Raw genomic sequence first — 21,913 nt, 5'->3', positions numbered from 1 at the left:
CCAGTATTTTGGTCAAGGTGCAGAGTGCCCTTATACCTGGAGGTGCTGTGTGGAGACTGGGAAAGCGAAGCTCAGCAGCGGGACTGCTGCTGAGCTGTTGAATCCTGGTGTAAGTGGGAAGGGGAGATGCTAAAATGAAAATGAGAGCGTTTTTAACATTTCTTTTTCCATACTGTTTCCTCTGTGCTCAAACTGAAAGATTCCCTCCATGGGAAGCCTGTATTTTATCTGATATGTGAGGTGCTGCTGGAGACTGTCTCTAGTGAAATTATTCTTGTTCCCAGCAGTAGTTGGATGAGTGACTAATTTTTTTTTTTTCACCAGAGTTTCAGCTCTTTTTTATGCTGAACTAAGCTTAGCAATAGTATTTATGGTGTAATTAGTAAAGGTGGCTTTTTTTTTTTTGTTCCTAGCTTTATTCCTTCACTGTTGTATGAAAATCTACCCACACTGTGTTCTCATGTATCTGGGTTTGGATGGAACCGTTTCCTTAAACTGAGTTTGGCTGTCTCTCTTCTGTCTCTCTGTAATGTAATGAATGTGTAACACTGGTAAAACAGGCTGCTGTTGCACAGCCCTGCACTGAGCCAGCTGTTTACTATGTCACCTTGTGTGTCTTGTCCCCAGAGGATGAACTTACACTTCCAAAAGTCTAAAGTGCAAGTCTGAGATGACATCTTCCAAGCGTAGTGACACTGCTGCTCAGCATCTGAAGAAGCATCAGGAAAGCTGTAGAGAAAGTTCTTTCCACTTTTATCTATTGAAAAAGTTCAGGCTTGTATGCTGTAGTGTCTGTAAATGTAAATGTATTTGGAGTAAATACTCATGCGCTTTTCTTGTATAGTGTTTCTGTCCTTGCCTTCTCTTCTGCTGCTAGTCTGGGGAAAGTGGAAGTGACTTCTAAGAAGTAATTTAAGAAATAAGAGTTTGTTGACAATGCAACAGGTGTTTTTAACAACCTTTGGCTCTTATCCTGTGCTTTCCAAGCACGTTCCCTCCTTAGTGCTCTATGAACTCTGTTATGTGTTGATCACAGTAGTGATGCACTTACCAAAATGCCTTTTAAGGTCTATCCAGGCATTCTTCTGCTTGGCTGGCAAGATTGCTGCTGCTAGAAAGCTGAAATACACTGCATGCTAGTCGGATAAAGCCCTAGCTCTCACTGGGTGGAGTGAGTGATTTCTGCCTCGGCTGCTCAGACTTGATGTGTTGGGCTTGGGCTTGTGTGAAGCTTGCAGAGCCAGTGGTCACCTAATATGTGTAATGTTGTTCAGCAGGGAGCATAACACTCCTGAGACCAGGTTGACTTCAGTCTGCCAAGGAAGAAATGGATAGCTTACAGTAAACCCAGCAGTTGGAGAGCTTTCCCAAAATCATGTGTTGCATTTGGGAAAATTCGGTGTGTCAGTTTGTGTTCCTTTATATTAAACTTGACTGTAGAGTTGAACGACCTGCCTGGAAAACTGAAGTCAGTCTCCAGCAGTCCTCTGAGTAAAATAGATAAATTTTGGGATGCTGTTGCCTCTTAATTTATGTCTCTGTAAAGTAAGCTGGAGCATACTAGGCTTGATTTGGATGTGCAGCACCTAGGAAAAAAAAGCTTTTTGAGCTGAGGAGCTGTGAAGTTGATTGAACGATTGAACCCCTCTTGCACTGTGGAAAGGCTCTGTAGCTCCCAACCTTTTTTTTCCTTTGAACCATTAGATCAATGTAATGCAAAAATGGAAAGAGAGACCTTTATATCCTGCGTGTGTTCCATGTAGAGATTTTTTGGGCAGAAAAGTAACTGTGAGAATCCCAGCCTCGTGTCTGTCCCGTGCAGTTTGTGGGGTGTTGTCTGCTATTGCTTAAGGAGTTGTTTCATAACCAGTTAATACTTCTGACCTTACTGTCTCACCAGTCTTGTGCCCTAACTCTATAGGGAGCTGTTACAGAAGGCTGATTTTAAGGAATTAAAGCAGTCTTTGTGAACGTAGCGAACACAAGTTGCTTCAGGTAAAAAGAAAAAGCTTTGGCAGCTCCTCACGTACTCTAAGCTCGTGCAGCTCTGCTGCCTTTGGTGTTTGTCCATGATGAATCCATGGAAGTGGGTGGTACGAGCCCATAAGAAGAAGGGAGTTCATGTTCACCCTGCAGAAGAAAGCTCTGTCACCCAGTGCAAGGAAGAAGGTGCATGTTGTTCTAGTGGGAAGTCGAGGGAGATAATGTATCCAGTAGCTTCAGCGCCTGATCCTCTCTGGGATGTGGTGACACCCATATGATTGCAGTGCAGATTTACAGATGTAGTATAACAAGATATAGTATAACAGATAGGTGAGGAGAGTTGAGTGGAGCTAGCTTTCAAATCACTTTGGTTGGACCAAGATGTTTCTCAGTTACCAACAGTGTTGTGCTATCTTCCTATGACTTGGATTGTAGGGCAAGAATTCTTAAAATCAATAGTTCTGTCTACTAATTATGCTTGAAGTGTCTCATTCTTCCTGAATGAAGATGTTCAGCTTACTTCAGATGTATGCAAATGCTCCTGCCTGAATGCTTAGCAATGCGTGAATCCCTACAGTGAAACTTACTTTGACACTGGTGTTGTTATTAGCAGCCAAAAGAAATCTTTGGAAATGCAAGAGTTTCTTTATTTGATCTCTGGAAGGATTTCAGATGCGCATCATGGTGCAGCTTAATGCTTCGCTTGTGTCCTGATCCAGCAGCAAGCTGTGGAGTAGGGAATCTTTGCTTGCATCTTCTGCTCTGCAGAGGTGCACTTGTCATGGGTGGATTTGGGTTGTGGTTTGTGGCCTGGGTGAGTTCTCCATGTCCCAAGAGCCCTGTTTCTTGCCTAGTGCTGGCAGCAAGCCTTTGGATCTCCTTGGCTTGTTTTGTGTTTTCACAATTGCAACCTGTTGTTCACTGATATAATTTCAGGGTAGTGACTTAGATAGAAGCATGTGAGTGTCGGTAACGAATTAGGGAAGCAGCTTCAGTTGTCTTTGATGGACTGAGTGCTGATGTTGCCCACAAGCTATGCATGCACATAGTATTTTTCCAAATAAGCAAGAACAGGATGTCTGTGTGCAGTTAGTTGAAACGAGAGCCTTAAGTAAGAGGAAAAGAGGGGAATTGCTCTGGAAAAGTCAGCCCTGGTCTTCACTGTAGTTGCTCACTGTGCTTGCAAACTTTTTTTTTTATTTGGGAAGCTGAAACAAAATCCATTTCCATTTTTGGAATTATGGAAGCATGGAGGTGAAAACAGACAACACTTTTGCTTCAAGAAGAAAGGCAAGTTCTGTTTTTGTTTTTTTTGTTTTTTTTTTTTTTGAGCAAGGTGCAGGCAAATGCACTTAAACTTCTGTGAGGAAACAGCAGGACAAGCTGAAGCAAAGTATTTCAGGGCTGTACACACATCTGTGAAAAAAAAGAAAAGAGTTCACATTAATTTAGTAGTACCAGAGAAATGTTTGCTTGCAGTTGCTTTTAAGCAATACAGGTACATTTCTACAGTGTGGTTCTGGGTGCGGTGGTAGCAATAAGAGCACAAATCTTTCTCTGAACCTGTACTTGGAGATCTCTTAGCAGGGCAGCTCATGTTTTCTTCTCCGGGTTATTTCCAGCTGAAAGTGCAGTTTGCTAGAGAGATTGGATGGAGTTCAGTTTCTTGTTTGAGAGGTTTTTTTTTTTTCTTTTTTGATGAGGTTAATTTAAAGACAACAGTGTGGTGTTGTAGTCTGGAAATTCATGTAGTGACATAGGATGTATACAGTAATTAAATACCCACAGCTGAAAAAGCAGTCTAGCAAATGTGCAGTGTGGTGATTCTTCAGCTGCTCAGCATGTGAATTTTTGCAATTGTCTTTTCAGCCTTGACACTGCCCAATTCATAAAGATTCTGTAAAGCAGTGCTGAGGTCAAGCCTTCTCCATGCAGACAGCAGCAGCCCTGCTCGCACCTTCTCTGCTGTGCCTTGTGCCGAGCAGCAGATCAGCATTTTCTGAAAGCTGGTGTGTTGGCTGGGGTGGTTTAGCAGCTCTGATCTTAGCAGAACGGTTACTGACAGCTTACCCTTCTGTTCATTTTTCCAGGAAGCGCGACGTGATGCAGAACATTATGCAAATCCTGGAGTCTGTCCAGTTGAAGTGGGAGCTGTTTCAGAGCTGGACAGACTTCTCCAGGCTACATCTCTCTAATAAACTGGCCATTTTTGGCATCGGTTACAACACACGCTGGAAGGAGGATATTCGCTACCACTACGCAGAGATCAGCTCGCAGGTGCCCCTTGGCAAACGGCTCCGGGAGTATTTCAACTCGGAGAAGCCAGAGGGCAGGGTTATCATGACCAGAGTACAGAAAATGAACTGGAAAAATGTTTACTACAAATTCCTAGAGATCACTATTAGTGAAGCAAGGTGCCTCGAGCTGCACATGGAGATTGACTGGATACCCATTGCTCACTCCAAGCCAACGGGAGGAAATATTGTTCAGTATTTATTACCAGGAGGCATCCCCAAAAGCCCGGGCTTGTATGCCATTGGGTATGAAGAGTGTCATGAGAAGCCCCACTCGCCTCTCATGGAACACCGAGGCACCGATCCTGGCAATGAGACTCAAGGGGAGCTGGAAGTGCCATCACCGCAGGCATCTCTCCGGGTGGAGATGGAGTCTGCCCGTATTATCTACTGTTACCTTGGTATTGCTGAGGTCAGAACTCTCCAGCAGTGCCTGTTTTTACATTTTCAGGCAAACACCAAAACCTTCAGCAAAGAGTGGGTTGGGATCAATGCGTTTTTATCTCAGAACTGCATTGTAGAGCCCGGTGTCTCACCAAAATCCATCTACATCAAATTTGTGGAAGTGGAGAGGGATTTTCTTTCTGCTGGCTCTTTGGTAGAGTGCCTGGAAAAAGCCATTGGATACCCCTTAAAATTTAACAACTGAATCTCGTCCTTCATAAGGATTAGGGCTTCTGCCTGTTTCCATCTCACTACTGGACGTTTTCAGATCCTGTCTGTTCACAGCTGGGCAAGTAAGACTTTCCACTTGAAATGCGTTTCAGAGGGAAAGATGCTTGCGGGCGGTTTCAAAGAGCTCGCCCCAGGCGTGTGGGACAGCCGTCGACCAGCCAGCTCTGCACCAAGCAGTGCTGCGATGAGAGCCCTGTACATGAAATGACTGTAGGTACATTCCACATCGGACTGAGCGTATGCTTGGCGTTTCATACAAAAAGCTGTTTTTCCACTATGTCTCATTTTTACACATCCGTCTCTAAGTGTTATTACAGATCTGAATAAATAAGCAATAGATAATGGCAAGTTAAACCTTGAATCACATTAAATGAGACTGTTTTTCAAAGCCACCCTAGATACTATTGTATATAATTTAGAATTTCACATTTTTTCACCCATCAAGTGTTCTATCCAAACAGTGTTGCCTGCAAAGACTTTCGTTTCTGTGATGTATTCCACTTTACTAGTAGTGTTGCCATATCTGCTTTTATTTTATTTTTATTTTATTTTATTTTTAACATTAAAATTATTCCTGGGCTTTTTTTTTTTTTTTTTTGAATTCTATTTAGCCTCTGTGAGAATAACCTGGCAGCTGGGAAACGTTTTGTCAAACCATGCTTATGGATACAATCAAAGCTGTGAGAACTGGGGTGGGGGGAAAGGGGTGGGTGGGTCGGGGGGGCCGGGAGGAAGCATTTAAAGCCTTTTCAGAAGTGTTACTATATAAGCCCCATTACTTTGCTGGCTGGTGCTGGCATTTTGTTTTTTCTAAAGCTCATTGATCAGTGACGTTGTGACATACAATGAATGTGTCAGTCCTAATAAAATCAAGCAAATGCGCACGGACTCCTAGAGCTGTCTTTCTCCTCCTGGGGTTGGATCCATCTGCAGGGACACAGCTTTCCTGCCGGGGCTCTGAGCAGCACCCTGGAAATTTCCACTGGGGTTTTGTTCCAGAGGTCATCCCTGTGAGAGCCTTTCAGTTTTGGTTGTATTGTGTCCAGGGTCAGCAGCTATGGAGGATGGTGAGTGTGGCTGTGCTTGTTTTGTTACCAGCATGGGTGCCTGAGCATCCCTCTTGCCAGGCTTGGACAGAAGGTTTGGGGAGAGGAGGGAGTGGAAGTGGCTTTATAGCCCTGGTTGGTGGCTGTGCCTCAAGGGATGTGGGACAGCAGTGTGTCCCTTGGTGGAGCTGAGTTTCCTCCTTTGCCTTCAGCTTCTGCCTTCTGACCCCCCTCCCCCCCAGCTCTGGACATGTCTTCAGCTTGGGAACACCATCTGTGGAGTTGCAGCAGGGAAGATGAACAGCATTTGGAAGTGCTCTGTGTCCCTTGGCACTGCTTCCCAGCCCCATCTAACCCCCACCATTTAGGAAACATGAGACGCCTTTGCCCCCATCGTTTTCCTCACACTTGATGTGGCTCTGCATGGGGAGGCTCCTCCTCACTGCTGCATGGCAGCATTTGAGACTCCTCTGTGTTCAGTGGTGACTTTCCCTGACAATTTGGGACTGGAACAAGCAAGTTAAGGTCAGAAAAGCTGCAAATGCAGCTGGGCACTGAGCATGGGGCTGGAGAAATGGGTGGAAATGGGGCTCTTCCACTTGGGATCCTCTGGTAGTGGGGATGGGTTGTGTGGGTTTAAGGCTTCTCAGGCTGTCTGGTGTGTGGCCTTACCTAGCAGAGAGACTTTTTGTTTCTCCTGAAGCGTTGAGCGATGAAAGTGTGTGGGGAGGCTTTTTGGGGAGAAATAAGGGTTCTACCACCTGTTAGGGCCAGGATTAGCTGCAAAGCCTCTCCTGGTGCTGTTCCCAGCAGAGGGCATCTGGTGGCCGGGATCGCTGGTGTGCAGCCCCCGTCCTGCCCCTTCCCTGCTCTTCCCGCTTCTCTTGCCAAGATCTGTTCCAGCCCGGGATGGATCCCCCAGTGGTCCCCAGGGCTGCGTCCTGCCATGCTCGAGGCTGGTTATGCTGCTGAGGGGGTCCGCTGATGTCCTTTGTTGGTTGGGGCCTACCAAGCTCCTTGCCTCCTGGGTACCCACTGTCCTTGCTCTGGGAGGATGCACTGCGTCCACCTGCCCTGCAAATCCCCCCCCCCCATATGCTCCCAAATCCCTCTGGGACCTTGCCTCTGCTCCAGGCCCCATCCCCGCTCCTCGCCCCAGCTGCAGGCAGGCCAAGGCCACACAGCTCGGGTGCTCACAGCGAGCTGGGGCTGCTTCCAGCCAGAGGGTCAAAACGTCCCTGTTTTGTCTTTTCAGTTTGGTTTTGAACTATGCTTTTTACTGCTTTTTGAGGATTAATGCGTCTGTTCAGGGGCCATTGGGAGGAGGAAGAGCCCTGCGGGGCTCTGGGGTCCCCAGGGGAGCAGCAGCGTGACCCCTGGGGAGGTGACAAGCTTCCCCCCCCCCGCAATAATGCCCTAATTAATTATTAATAACCCTACTAATTAACAAATAACCGTGATTGGCTGGAATGGGGGGGGAGGTGGTTTGGACCCCCGGGGTGTGGGTGGGGAGAGGAGCCCCACCCCCCGACAAACCCCGCCCCCACCTGGGCCCCGCCCCAGACCCCCCCCCCCCGTCCCGGTCCCCCCCGCCCCGGCGCGGCCCCGGCGCGGCCCCGGCACCTGCTGCGGCTCCGGCTCCGGCCATGGGCGCGCTGCCGCCGGGCGCGCTGGCGCTGGCTGCGCTGCTGGGTGAGCGCCGCGGCACCGGGCGGGGAGCTGGGGGGCATCCGGCAGGGCTCCCGGGGGCTGGGGACGCCGTGGAGGGGGGATACCGGTAGGACCGGTGGGAAGCGGGGGGCACCGGGCACGGCGCGGGGCAGCCGGGGATGCCGCCGGGAGGAGCGGGGGGACAGCGGCAGAAGGCGGGGGAAGCAGCCGGTGGGACCTGCGGGGCGGGAGGGAACCGGGGACCGACGGGGGGAGCCCCAGGGGCACCCCCCGGCTCCGCTCCGCGTTCCCGATCCCCAGCGGGAGGCAGCTGCCGTTCTTTCGGTGCCCCCAGAGGGAAAAGCAAACGGGGCCGCGGAGTTACCCCGGGGCGGTGCAGAACCCCCAAAGTCCCGGACCCGAATCACCCCGACGGGACCAGGGCGCAGGGATGTGGATGTGCTGCTCCTGGCCTGCTCTCCCCTTCCCTGCTGACAACTTGCTCTCCTGCACAGCGCTGAGCAGAAAAAATCAATTATTTTTTTTCCCATTATAAAACCTGCCGCCTCCCCCCTTGTTTACCGATGCCTCCAAGCTGGCCTGGATGTGCAAAGTGGAGAGGGTTTCAACCCCTCTCTGTCTACGGGCTTTTTTCCTTCTTATCTTCCCCCCCCCCCATCCGTTTCCATCCTTTTTTTTTTTGTGATCTTAAGGGAAAGGTTGGAAGTGCTGGGTGTGCTTCAAAGGGAAACAGCCCTTCAAGTTGCTAGCAAAGGAAATGGCCCCCAAAACAATGGCAGTGGCTTGGGATGCTTGGGTGGCATTTCCTCCATGGCGGAACACTGTCTAGGGGTCCCCAGCCTCAGGAGACTGCTGTTTTTCTTTTTTATTATTATTATTTTTTTTCCATTAAAAAGCTATTAAAGGGTGCTGGGATGAGCCATTGTGTTGTCTACAATGTAAATTTGCATAGGGTTGTGCCAGGTTGCCTGGACAAAGTCATGCTGAAGTCTTGGGGCATGATGCTACAGGACCCAAATTACCCCATAGAATAGAAATGCGGTGAAAAGATGTTTGGGCACCAAATTGGTGGGTTCGGATGCTTTCAAACATCCCATCCTATGGGGTCCACATTGGATCATAGCAAAACTAGTGATGGGAGAAAAATGGGAAAGAAGAAAGAAAAATGAGGGATGATGCTTGGTGGTCCCATTGCTTCTTCCTTGTCCCCATGTCACTGGCTGAGCAGTGAAATTTGGGGCTGGGCACGTTGGGGGTTAAAGCTGGCTGCCTGTGTCTATCTATAGAAAAGTCACATTTTTTTCCTGATTTTGGCTCTACAGAGGATACGGCACTTTCTGCCCCTGGGTCGTGAGAAAAGCTGCTGTGGGTTTTCCCAACGGGCGCTGTTCCACGGACCAGCAGCTTCTATCAGCCCATTTATAAATAGCCCAGAGCTGAGGGAGGGAAGAAAACCCCATGGCTGGGTGGGTGCAGGCTCGTTTCCTTGAAGGGCCATGCAAGGCAGTCTCTTGACCTTTCTTCAAGGCTCTTAGGGGCCATTTTTCCAGTCAGATTCCTGCTCAGCCACTGTTTCCGCTCTGGAGAAGCACGAGCCGAGCATATTAAACCCAAGCCGTCGTCTCTCGGTTTAATTTCTGTCTCGGTTTCACATGGCCAGATCGCCTTAATCCTATAGAGTGAGGGCATCAAACGCAATCCGTCTTCAGCCCATTAATTCCCAAGTGGTTAATAGCTTATAGCGTCTGGCTGGGCACTACAGTTTTGGGGAGGATGCTTTTTGCAAGAGGATTTGGGGAGTGGGGGGTGGAGGGGGCATTTTGATGTGGGAGGCAGCATTTTGGGCTGAAATGGTAGGATTTAGCCAGTGGGAGGAGAGGGGGGTGAGGGGGAGAGGGCAGCTCAGTGTTTCATACAGGTGCTGCAGTTTGTCAATGAGGTTGTGCAATCACTGCTAGAGGTCTTCAGGGATTTAAAGGCTTTTTCTGAAGGAAAAAAACTGGCAGATGGGCTGAAGCAGAGGGAAGCCCTCCCCAGACAGATGCTTAGCTCAAGGCAGTTGAATAAAAACCTGAGTTTTTCATCCCAAACAGCAGCCGGATGGCCCTCAGGGACGGCAGCAGGCGAGTGCCCCAGGCACCCATGCCGATATGCATATGCACACCCCGAGCAGCTTAATTTTTTCTATCTGTTTAAAGCATTAGAGGATTTGCAGTGGCAAGGTGGCTAAATCTGGAGCTGATGCCAGCAGCAGCACCCGCATGCCAAAGGGTTTGGTCCTGGTCCCCAGGGAGCTGACCTCTGGTGCTGCATCCCCGGCCTGAGCTCAAGCACCTGCTATTCCAGCACTTTTGGGGGCGATTCCTCCTGCATGAGGGGCTGTGGGTCAGTTCTACAATGAAAAAAAAAAAAAGTGATTTTGGAAGCAAGCATCCTCCAGAAAGACAATATCTGTGTTTTGATAGTGTCGCTTCTCCCCAGTGTTCTGGGGGTGATGATGGAGCTGCAATCTCAGATCTCTGTTGCTGAAGGATGACAGAGAAATGCTGCAGCCACAGATTGTTGTTGAATTGGTTGTCACTAGGTTTCAGCGTTAATGCATGCTTGTAACAGCAAAGGGAGCTTGGTCTGGGGTAAGCGCCAGTGGATTTGCTGTGTTTTAGACATTTCCATATGTATGGGTACTAACCAGCGACAGGGAGGATAAGAACCACTGGAAAAAGGTGTCTGCTGAGCTTTGCCACTGATTCCCAGTGGGACTGGGAAAACATGGCTTGGGCTGGCTACACTGGGACAACTTCAGTCTGGTCCTGCAGCCTGCTTTTGAAATAACAGCTCAATGACATAGGAGCTCAGTGCAGAAGTGTTTGCTCATGGCCATGGTAACCCTGTGAGTAATTATATGCGTATTTGTTGCTATCTCTGATCTTGGAAAGATTTCAGGGCTTTATCTTGAGGCAAAATTGATGGGAAGCCTGTGGCCGGGGCTGAGCATCTTGCTGTTCACTCCCTCTTGAGCCAATGTTGGTGCCCAGTTGCTGCTCAGCCCCAAGAACTTGGCTTTCTACCTCAACTTTGCCTGTTGTGCATAGCTTTTGCTGTGCTTTACCTGGGCCGTAAAGATGCTGATGGGCTGAAAATCCTGAATTTTCATGGGGTGAAGAGTGCAGATGTTGGGGGTGATTAGTTTCCAAATCACTGCTTTTCACTCCCAACCTGCTCTGACCCTTTGGCTTCCCATTTCCAACCTTAAATCAAAAATGCGAAACCACTTGTGTGACTCGGGCTCGTCTGAGTAGTTAATGAACCATCCTCTGTATTTTATTTTAACTTCTTTTAATTTATTTTTTTTTTTTTTTTGTGATGCTACTTGCGTTCAGGTGACCTGCGCTGCTGTCTCCACCATGTTTTCCCCCCTGGGTAGGACTTAAGGTTTTATGTTCTTAGGTTGGGTTTAGCTATTTTTAAGCGCTGAGGTGTCCGCCCTCGCCCAGCCAGGGCTGATTTCTCCTGCCTTTCCTTGGCCAAACTGGCCCAAGTAGGGGACTGGGGGTGGGGTGGGGGGGGGTGGGGTGGGTGTGTGTTAGGACTTTGAATTTGTGGGGGGGAGCCTGTGTTATCAGCTGGCGCAGGGCTTCCTGCCTGGGGCTGCAAGGCGCCCTCAGGAAGTTGCGCTGAAGCCTTGCTGGGGGAAGAGCGGATGAATGCAGGAGGCTAAAAATACCCCCAGGCGCCTTGTTTTCATCTTCCTGCCCTGAAAAAAATCCTGGAGAAGTTTGTGTGCACGCTGGGGGGGAGGCGGGGGGGGGGGATAAGGAGAGAAAGGGGGCTGTGAGAGCAGGGGCTGAGCTTGGGTGTGAGTTAATTTGTGGGTTAAACCCATCCAGGCTGTGCACTGATGCCCAAATCCCCATGTTAGCTGCAAAATTTGCCCCAAATCCCCCCACAGGCCACGAGTAGTAAAGCCCCCCACCCCACCCCCATTTTTTCAGGGTGAGGACAGTGGAATGGGGACAGCCAGTGACATGGGGATGGGGCAGCCGTGCTGGGGTTACCCATGGCATTTAATTCTCAGCCCTGGAGGGAACCCAATGCAAACTGTTTCCAGGCACCCGACCTCGCCTGAGCAGATTATTTTCCAGCTGATCCTTTTCTGAGCAAAGCTGGGAAATAATCCCACCCCCTGCTAGCCAGGCACCCCCCTTCCCTGACCTGTGGCACCCACTCTGATCCCCCCTGCTCCTGACTTTATTTTTGAGGGAATTGATGCTGGGGGGGATACTTCGGTGGGGGCATTGACACCCTCACAGCCCCGTGGATGACACTGGGACGGGGGGGACGGGGGGGACGGAACACAGAAGGCCACACAGCAGTTATTCTGGTTTAGCACTTGTGGGGGTGGCAAAGGACCTGAGAGGGTGCAAAATGATGCGGGGGTGCTGGCTGGGTGCCTGCAATGAAGCAGGTGCTATATGGGTTTCCCCCATAAAAAATGAAATCGCCCAGGGGCAGGAGGTAGCACCAGCCCCAGGGCTGCATGGCATCCTGTGGGCTCCTCCAAAAGCATTTGGGGAGCTTGGGGATTTATCCCTGATGCAATCGGCAGCCTGGGGCAGATGCTTTCCCATGCTTGTTTCGTGGGGGGAAGTGGCCGTGGGAGGGGAAGGCTTTGTCCTGCATCCTCCGGCTGGCCGGAAAGCCCTTCCCATGGCGGGGAAGGAGGAAAAATTTCCTCCTGGCCCAGTCTCCAGGCGATAACATGCTTTTTCTTTCCTTTTCTTTGGAACAGGGTGTTTTTCTAACAATTGGTGGGGTTGTTATTATTTTTTCCTTTTTTTTTTTTTTTTTTTTTTTTTGGTAAAACTGGCACCTGGTGTTGAGTCATGTCCCATTTTCCTGCTGGGCAGGTGTCTGCTCAGCTGTGCTGGAGGTGCACGTGGGGACAGGCTCCGTCTTCTCCGTGGAGGGGCAGGGAGTGGTGCTGCCTGCCTGGTACACCAGCCGCTCACAGAAAAAGCCCTATGTCACGTGGCTGCTGGATAAGGCTGATGCTGACCCCTTCCAGGTGACTGGGGGGACAGAGTGGGAAGGTGCCTACGGTGCCTTCAACATGGGGGATGCTTGTGTTGCCCACAATGTGGGGGTGGTGCCCACAGTGGGGAGGTGCCCACGATGGAGAGATGTCCATGGTACCCACGATGGTCATGGAGCCCACAGGGAGGGATGCCCATGCTGGGGAGTTGCCCATGATGGAGAGATGCTTGGGGTGCCCACAATGGGGATGTGCCTATGGTACCCGTGGTAAGGAGGTGCCTATGGTGGTAGGATGCTCATGGTGCCCGTGGTGGGGATGTGTCCTTAGTTTCCATGCTGTGGATGCTCAGGGTGGGTGAGGATGGAAGTAGCTCACATGACTGCTGCTGCTCCCCAAAATGTGGGGTTTGGAGGGGTTTCCCCTCCTGCAGTGCCATCCAGACATGTCCGAGCAGGAGTTTTCTCTGCGCAGATCCTAACATACCTGGATGGGGTGGTGAAGGTGGAGGAGACAGAGCTGAAGCCCCGCGTGGGGTTCCTGTACCCTGTCCTCACCCACAACATCTCAGTTTTCATCAACGCCACACGGGAGCGTGACTCAGGCCAGTATATGTGCACTGTCAACGTGGTGGATGATGCCACCAGCACGGGCAAGAACGTGGCCGTCATCAACCTCACGGTGCTGGGTAAGGGCCTGCAGGGCACCCCGGTCCCCTGTGCCCCCCTGTGGCCCCGGGGCCAGGACTAATGTAGTGCCTGCAGTGCCGCCAGCCCCCCCCGCCTGCCAGCTTCGGGGCAGCCCCGCGGTGGGGGCCAACGTGACGCTGAGCTGTGCCTCTGAGAAGGGCAAGCCCTCACCCGCCTACCAGTGGCAGCGCATCGCACCCACCCCGCAGGTCTTCTTCCCCCCTGCCCAGGGTAAGGTGGGGCTGGGGGTGGGGGAAAGCTTTGGAGGGGGGGAGAGGTGGAGGGGCTGGGGTCGTCCCCTGAATTCTGCCTGCTCCCAGCCTTGCTGTGCAAAGGGGGGAGGAGAGTGAGCATCCCCGTAACCTTGCCCCCTGCTATCCCTGCTGTACCGAGGTGGGTGTGGGGCAGGGGGGTAGCCATGGGGCAGCACCCCAATTCCTCCCCTGCAGACCGGGCTAGGGGCACCCTCAAGCTGACGAACCTCTCGCTGGACATGTCGGGCCTCTACAAATGTGTGGCTGAGAACCAAGCAGGGTCAGCTGAGTGCCGCATCATCCTGGAGGTGCACTCAAGTAAGTACGTGTCCGCAGGACTGGGGAGGGGGGCACGATCCTCGCAGCGAGGTGAGGGAGAGGCAAAGCTGCCCCTGCCACTTCTCTCCCCGCAGCCAGTGAGGGGGCCATCATCGCTGGTGCCGTGCTGGGTTCCCTGGGCGCTCTAGCTACTGTTGCCTTCTTTGCCCGCCGGCTTGTCGGCTACCGGAGGAAGAAACGTGATGGCCAGGAGGAGGCAGCGAATGAGATCAAGTGAGGGCAGCCCCCCACACACCCCTACACCCCTCCCCGGGACAGAGGTTCAACAAGTTATTGCTACGTCTTGGAATTAATGAGGGGGGGAGATTTCTGGTCATCATTAGATTTCAGAGTTAACGAGGATATTTTCCACCTCTGTTCCCCCTCCCTGCTGGGTGAATCCCTCTTTCTGTCCCCTGCATGGGGGGGGCTCCTGTGGCTCATCAGGTCTGAGTTCTTTTGTTGCTTTGGGGGCTGGGGAGTGTCAGCCAAAAATACAGGTGATTTTGGGAGTGCGTGGTGGGGAGCAGCCGGATTTCCAGCAGGTGTTGCCATTCTCTCCTCTGTCCACAGGGAAGATGCCGTGGCCCCCAAAACCCCCTCCTGGACACGGACTCCCCCCGCAGATGCCATCTCCAAGACCAGCACCTTGTCTTCCATTGTGGGTGCCCGGGACAGACCCTATGGGGCCTCACCCCTCTCTGACACTGCCTCTGTCCTCACAGCTGCTGGCAGCTACCGGGGACCCCACCGGGCTGGGGGATGCCCCCCCCCCACCAACGGGGCCCCCTGGCACCCCCCGCAGCCCCCTGCCACTCCAGGGGGGCTGCCCCCCTCCAGCCTGGCACGGGCAGGTGCCATCCCTGTCATGGTGCCAGCACAGAGCCGGGCCGGCTCCTTGGTGTGACCCCCCGAATAATGGGATGTCCCCCTCTGACATCTCACCCTGCCCACTTTTGGGGGCTTTTTTCCACCTTTTTTTTTTCTTTTAAGACACCTGGAGCAGCTGGACTTGTCCTGCGGTTGTTTAATGGGTGTGGGAGGTGCCCGCGCTCCGGGTTTTGGTGGCCCGAGACTCCCCGCCGATGCCAGCACCCCAAAACAGCCCCAACTGGAGGAGGGGTCCTCTTATTTTTTTTTTTTTTTTTTAATGTATCAGTGGTAATGGGCATTTTTCATAAACGAACATTAAAGGTGTTGGGAGGCAGGGGGGGTTGGAGGTGGCTATGGGGGGAGGTGGGAGGAGCACTTTTTTTAGATTTTTTTTTTTTTGATTAAAATGCTTTGGGCTGATTTTGTGAGGATGTGGTGGGTTGTTGGCCCCATGTCACACTAGGCAGCCAGGGCCTTTGGGGTCATGCTGACGGTGTGTGTTAGTGCACCACTTGACCTGCTGTCCCTTGCTGTGATGTCACAGCTTGCCATGTCTGCATCGCACCTGCCGTGACCGGTGGTGTGATGTCATGGGGGGGGCGTGTGGCATCACAGCGTTCAACTCTTGCCTGTGTGACTTCAAGCCGGCTGTCACGGGTCCATCAGTGATGTCACACATGCCTGCATGATGTCACACCCACCATCATACATCCAGTTGTGACATCAGACACACCTGTATGATGTCACTCCAGCCACCACATGTCCTGTGGTGATGTCACAGCGCCCACCGAGGGCTGCAGAGTTTCACCAGAGCTAGCTCTCGTCCCCCAGGAGTGCCACGCACACTTGTGTGATATCATGCTGGCCATCACATGTCCACCAGTGATGTCACACATGCCTGTATGACGTCACACAATGTCACACATTGAGTGCTTGCCAGTGACATCATGCGTGCAGGTATGGCATCACACCAGACATCGCGGTTCTACTGGTTACCCCACCCACCCGTGGCTGTCACAGCTCCACCAGCATGACCTCACTCCCTCATCGTGTGATGTCTCTCCCGGTGCTGTGATGTCCCCATGGTGGCAAGGACAGCCCGGCCTCTGGCAGGGACCTTTATTGGGGCAGGGGTGAGGGGGGGCCCCAGCTGCGGGGGCCCAGGGGATGCATGCGGGGTCAGGGCAAAGCGGGGGCTCCTGCGCCTTGACGACTGAGGGGGCTCGGCAGGGCGGCTCCGGTGGGCCCTGCAAGCAAGAAGAGAGCAGAGCAGTCAGACTGCATGCATGGCCCTGCCTGTACCTGCACCCTGCACCTGCACCCTGCTCAAGCCCTGCTCCTTCATCCATCCTGCACCTCCTCCATGTCCTGCCTGCACCCTATCCTTGCAACTTCTCCCTGTCCTCCACTGCCCCTGCTCCTACCTGTCCCCTGCCCTGTCCAGGCAGCTGGGGCACTTAGGGTGACCTTTGGGTTTGGGGAGCAGAGATACCCAGCCTGGGCACCTTTTTTCCAAGGACCTCAGTGGGGAGTGGGAGCTGAACCCAGCTCACTGTGGGCTGGAGCTGACACAGGAAGAGACCCTGCTCAGGTGACTCAGAGAGGCAGTCCTAATGAGCCTTGTGGCCTTAACAAGCTTTGCAGCATTGGCAATCGGCAGCTGCATCTCTGCTGCATCCTTACTGAATTTTCACTGCAGTTCCATTGCACCCCCACCAAATGCCCATCTCATCCCAGGTCCATGCCCTACTGCATTGTCATTGAATTCCAATTACATCCCTGCTACAGCCCCCCCTGCATCCCAGCTGCATCTGCACTCCAGTGCCCTGCATGGAGCTGGGGCAGCAGCAGGATGGCACAGCTGCCAACCCCAAAGCAGTGTTCGGGGGTTGGGACTGTTCCCTGCACCCCCGGCACCCCCAGCATCCCCAGCCCCACAGCCCTGGTACCGTGGGCGCTTTTAAATTTCCCTTTTCCTGCCAGGAGACTGTGACACAGGCTTTTAAAAATAGCATGTGCTGAGGCGAGGCGTTTGGGGTGGTGTTGCTAAGGGAGAAATTCAATTCAAATCTAGGGCTTTGCCTTCCCCGCCGTTCCTATGCTAACTACTACGGCGCACCCGCAAAATTAGGGCAAGGCAGGGCTGCCTGAATACCTCCTGCTTGCTTTTTGACTCCTGGAATAAGAAAAACCCTTCTCCAGCCCAAGTGGTCCAGCAGGAGCTGGGATGGGGAAGGCTACTTGAAGAATCCCTGCTTTAAGAGTAAGGAACATCAGGGGGTACCTAGTCACCATTGCGGAGGTCTCCACCACGGGTGCTGTTGGCGCACTCAGCATCCTTGGTTTTCCGGTCCATCTCCCCCTCCTTGATCTTCTTGCGGGTCATGTGGCCACGAAAGCTGGCCTGGATCTTGGCCGCCGCCGCATTGGCATCGGGGTCGTCCAGGGGGATGTCCAGGATGTCCTCGTCCAGCTTTGTGCAGGCTCCCTCCTGCTGACAGCGAGGGGCAGTTACGGGGTGGGGTCCCTGCTTTGCCCTATGCCAGGAGCTCCTAAACCTGGTCTTTTGCTAAAAAAAAATCAAGGTCCTCAGGGGACTCATGGTGCATGCAAGCAACAGAGCATGGTTACAGTGTCAGAAAGATACTTTAACCCTGCTTTTTCCCATCACTACCTTCCAATACCACCCTGCCACAAACACCATCTAGACAAATGCACTGCTAGGGCCAGATCCTGGTCCCCTGAGTGCTTCAATACCAGGAGGGGCCATCCAGGGGAACAGAGGGAGGTTTTGCGGGGGTCATCACTTTCACCCTGCTTTGCTCCTGCTGACTGCCCAGTCTTTTTAACCAGAAGTGCTGCAAAATGCTGAAAATCAATGGGAAAATTGGGAAGGAGTGGTGGTGGCGAAATAATCACATTTATACCCTGTTGAAAATGCACAACCTGTGCATTGCATCCTGACCCCAAAGCATGTCTCCTTATGCAATGGCCCCCCATATAACGCCCTGCAGCCCAGCCCCCTCCTGCCACTGCAGTTGGAGTGGTCGACCCCCATTAAAGTTATCACTGCTGAGCAGTGGAAACAGGTGAAAAGCTGGGGAGGGAAAAAAAAAAAAAAAAAAAGCACATATAGCATTCAAATGGGACCAGAGGGGGTTGGCACTGGGCACCCCACTGCCACTGCATCCTTCACATCACCACCACTGTTTGCTTTAAAGGACTTTTTGAAGAGTTTTTTTGGTTCTTTGCAAGCTGCATGTTTGGGCTGGGGGTATGGCAGCCGTGGCTCATCCCGCCCACGAGAGAAAGCACCCAGGACTGATTCATGCAAAAGTGTGCACCCTGGCCAGGTGTGTGTGTGTGTGTTCCTTTTCTCACACGGGCTCTGTGGGAGCACTGGGGATGCATGGGACACTAAAGCCCTGCACTGCCTTAGAGGTGACACGATGTCACTGCAAAGTGGCACAGGAGGCACCGAGGTTTGTTGAACTGATGGAAAGGGGGACAGGAGCTTAAGTGGCAGGTCCAGGGTGGAAATGTGATAGGCAGGGTGGAAATGTTATAGGCAGGGGGGAAATCCTATACCCGCAGGGGAAATCCTATATCTGGGGTGGGGGGGTGGGGGGGGGGATTTGTATATCCATGGCGAAATCCTATATCCAGGGTGGGCTTTGTCGGGAGGAAATCCCATATCCAGGGTGGGCTTTGTCGGGAGGAAATCCCATATCCAGGGTGGGCTTTGCCACCCCAGATGCAGCCAGAAGTGCTCTAATGCCAGCTGGGGCAAAAGGTTTTTTTTTTTTTAAAAAAAAAAAAAAAGGGAGAGAAAAGGGGGAAAGGCAGGAAATTAAAAAAAAAAAAAAAAGGATGAAAAGGGGAAAAACATATGTTCATTCTGCTGGATCTGCTCTCTGAGCCGTCTGGTGACTGGGTGGCAAGGGGGGCTCACCCTGGGGTGAGGCTGGAGGGTGCAGCACTGCGATCCCCTCTGTGAGCAGGAGGAAGCACCAGATTCTCTCTTGGCTGTAAGAAACCTTCACTGCCTCCTGGAGAGGCTTTTGGGGGGACATAATGCTGGAGAAGAACAGAAAGAGGGGTCTGACTGCTGGGTCTGGGGAAAGGGGGGAGTTTCCTGCCCTGCCCCATTGGGATGCCATGCAAAACTGGCTGGAAAAGGGATATTTGGAGTGCTTTCCTCTGAGCCCCGGCAGCACCCATGGGAGCAGCAGGGATCTTGGGGTGCAAGGCTTTGCAGCAGATCTTGGGGAGGGAATGGAGTTGGTTTGGCTCCTGGGTGCTGCACCCACAGTCCTGCAGCATCGTCCCCCACAACAGCACAATCCCCCCCCCCCCCCCCCCCCCCCCCCGCATCCCTGCCACCGTGCCTTGCACAAAAACAGGAGAAAGAAAAAAAAAAAAAAAAAAGTAATTAAAACCAGAAAGCCGGAGGGCGCGAGGTACATACGTTGCAGCAGTCCATGGTGGTGAGGGGCTCACGCAGGGGCTCGCTCTCCCGGCGCAGGTGGCAAGTTGAGCGGAGCTGCTTGCCTACGTAATGCGCTTCCTCGGGGCGAGCCTATCAGCCCACCTCCCCGCCAGCACTGCTGCTCCTGCCAGGCTTGGGCTTTAGTTTTTTAATTTTTTTCCCCCTTCTCTCTCCCTCTCTCTCTCTCTCTCTCTTTCTCTCGCTGCCTCCTCCAATTTCTCTTGCAGCAACTCCCCTCGCCTCCAACTCCCTCCTAATGCTTAAAGGAGCCGTCAGCCTGCGCTGGGGCTTCATGCAATATAAATCCAGCAGTACAGATGATGCTATCAAATATTTAATGGGATGGGCTCTGTGCCTATGGCATGGGGCTCTGGGGCTTGTAATAGGGCAGGGGGCTGTGCTTTGTGCCCAGCGGGGCTGATTTAATAGGGTTGTGCCTGAATTTGCGCTGATTTGGGGAGGGGTTGTACCAGGGTCATGCACACATAGCTGAACTTGCAGCAAGTGGGGGTTATGTGACTGCTTGGGGGTGATACTTAGCTCCCACACTGGGGGCTTTGCCCCCAGGTTTGCTTTTGTGGGAGCAGAGGGAAACCTTTCCACACCAGCTCTGACCTACTTAGAGCTCAAACCCAAAGGAGGGCCAAGGATGAAGATGGTGAGGCCGGGTAAGCACACGGGGCATGCCTGCAGCAGCATCTCCTTCCCAAGTTTTGGATGTTTTCTATCAAAATATCTGAGCCCAGCCACTTTCCCAGCCCTTGGGGACAGTGCGCAGACCCCTCAGACCACACCAAGATGGGGGACCCACAGAGCACCTTAGGGGGTGCAGCCTGCAGCCCCCTGCATCACCCACCTCACATGCCTCGAATCCGTTTTGGGGTTGCTAAGCAACCACTAGACTCGCCAGTGGGCTCCGTGCACTGGTGTTTGCTCCAACCAGCCCCCAAAACACGCTGAGCCCCTTCTCCCCCCCCCCCCCATGGACAGGGACCCCTGGGCAGGCTGGTTTGTGGGACTGCACCTGCTGTCCCCCACCACCAGCTCAGGGGTCTGGTGGCACTGACCTGCCTCTTTGATGGCATCACCAGTACCCCTGTTCACCACCAAGGAGGTCATCATCCCTGATCCATTGTCATCACCGTCCCCATTCCTACCACTGTCACAGTCCTCACTGCTGCTACTGCCACCATCCCCATCTCCGTTGCTGTCCCCATCCCCTCCCTTTATCCCTTTCTTTATCAGTACCACTGATCCCATCCCTCTCATCATGCCCACCCATGTCCCCATTCCCACCCCCGTTCCCACTCCCCATCCCTGACATAATTCCTCTCATCATTCCCACCTATGCCCCCATGCCCAACCTTAACACCATCATTATCCCTGTCCCCATCCCGATCCTTGTCCCTATCACCATCCCCGTTCCTGATCCCATCCCCATCCTCATTTCCCTCATTGTCTTTGTCCCTGTCCCCCTCCCCGTCCCTCACCCCATCCCCATCCCCACATCCCCATCCCACTCCAGGGCCCAAGAGGGGGTGGGAGGGGTCCACAGCTACCGCCCCCCCCAGGGCGCATCAGCCGAGGCAGCACACAGGGGAGCAGGGTGCTGGTTGAGCATCCCTTGAATCCCTGTGAGCCACTCGCACCCGTTCTCCCTGAGCCAGTTTCGAGTTGCTGCAAATGCCACCTCTTCCCACCAGCGAGGGGAAAAAAATAGCTGCGCTCCCAGCACCGATCTGCTCCTAAAAGCCTGCTCCAGCTTCAAGACAAAGGCTGCACTGCTCAGACGGCGCTTTTAGATGGGAAACCAATCCCCCTTCCCTTTTTAGAGCCTCCAGATTGATCGCTGGCTCATGGCTGCCTGCTCCAGCAAAGCAAGATGAGGCATTTCTTGGGGAGCTGAGCGAAGCTGGGGTGATCTATGCATCACGGGGATGGCTCCAGGAAAATCTGTGCTAGTGGGAAGGCCCCCCCAAAATCACTGTGCAAAATGTTGGGAGCATCATCCAATTACATGCAAAACCTGAAAAATTCCACAGTTTGGGTGGAGCTTTGTCCCAGGTCCCCCCCCAAAACCTGCTCCATCCACAGGCCCCCAGTCCTGGCAGAGCCTCTTAGCACCGCGAATCCCGCAGGCTGCGGAGGAGGGATGCAAAATGCCAGAACATTTCTAATCATTAGCAGCGTTTTGAGCCTGAGCCAGCCTGTGCATTTTCCTACCAGGGCTGTTGCTCATAGTGGGGGCCCCCTGAAAACCACCCGCCCTGGGTGATGCTTTCCAGACACTCAGCATCTCCTAAACATGACCCTGGGATGCAGAGGTAAAAACTTATGTCCACGCAGTGCGGGGCTGGAGATGGGTGAGCATGTCACACTTGCAGGGGATCACACATTCCAACTTGGGGACACGCCGGTACTGGCACCGAGCACTTTGGGGAGCGGCAAGTGGAGCTGGCAGGGCTGGCAGTCAGTGAGGCCGGGTCACTGTGCAGCGGCTGGCACTGGCCCCACACGGGGTCCCCGCCAGCTGTCCCCATCCCTCCTTCCTGTTTTTCTCAGGCTGCATATGGCAGCTCCCAGCGCCAG

General features: G+C 52.9%; 3 protein-coding genes across 4 annotated transcripts in view; 2 read left to right on the top strand and 1 right to left on the bottom strand.

Annotated features, from left to right (window-relative positions):
- MSANTD2 (Myb/SANT DNA binding domain containing 2) overlaps positions 1–5,525 on the top strand; it is a 29,567-nt gene extending 24,042 nt beyond the window's left edge. The window contains exon 4 of one of the 2 annotated variants that reach the window (XM_032201885.1): positions 4,074–5,525. In XM_032201885.1, coding sequence (XP_032057776.1) covers positions 4,074–4,926 — 853 coding nt within the window. In that variant the 3' untranslated portion in view covers positions 4,927–5,525. The remainder of the gene's footprint in view (positions 1–4,073) is intronic. The other variant, XM_032201886.1, reaches the window with a different exon arrangement.
- A 2,119-nt stretch (positions 5,526–7,644) lies between these two features.
- Positions 7,645–14,919, top strand: ESAM (endothelial cell adhesion molecule). The gene is made up of 7 exons (XM_032201718.1): positions 7,645–7,690; positions 12,577–12,734; positions 13,176–13,389; positions 13,466–13,621; positions 13,840–13,962; positions 14,058–14,196; positions 14,536–14,919. Exons 1-7 carry the CDS (start codon positions 7,645–7,647, stop codon positions 14,867–14,869), a joined length of 1,170 nt encoding a protein of 389 aa, XP_032057609.1. The 3' UTR covers positions 14,870–14,919.
- A 174-nt stretch (positions 14,920–15,093) lies between these two features.
- NRGN (neurogranin) lies at positions 15,094–19,607 on the bottom strand. Its single transcript, XM_032201950.1, has 3 exons — positions 19,304–19,607; positions 17,120–17,326; positions 15,094–16,082 (listed from the first exon to the last, which is right to left on the bottom strand). Exons 1-2 carry the CDS (start codon positions 19,316–19,318, stop codon positions 17,120–17,122), a joined length of 222 nt encoding a protein of 73 aa, XP_032057841.1. The 5' UTR covers positions 19,319–19,607; the 3' UTR covers positions 15,094–16,082.
- Positions 19,608–21,913: the final 2,306 nt, after the last annotated feature.

The sequence above is a fragment of the Aythya fuligula genome, chromosome 22 (genome assembly GCF_009819795.1).
Source record: "Aythya fuligula isolate bAytFul2 chromosome 22, bAytFul2.pri, whole genome shotgun sequence".
In the NCBI taxonomy this organism is placed as follows: Eukaryota; Metazoa; Chordata; class Aves; order Anseriformes; family Anatidae; genus Aythya; species Aythya fuligula.
This window is presented reverse-complemented; position numbering and strand designations above follow the sequence as displayed.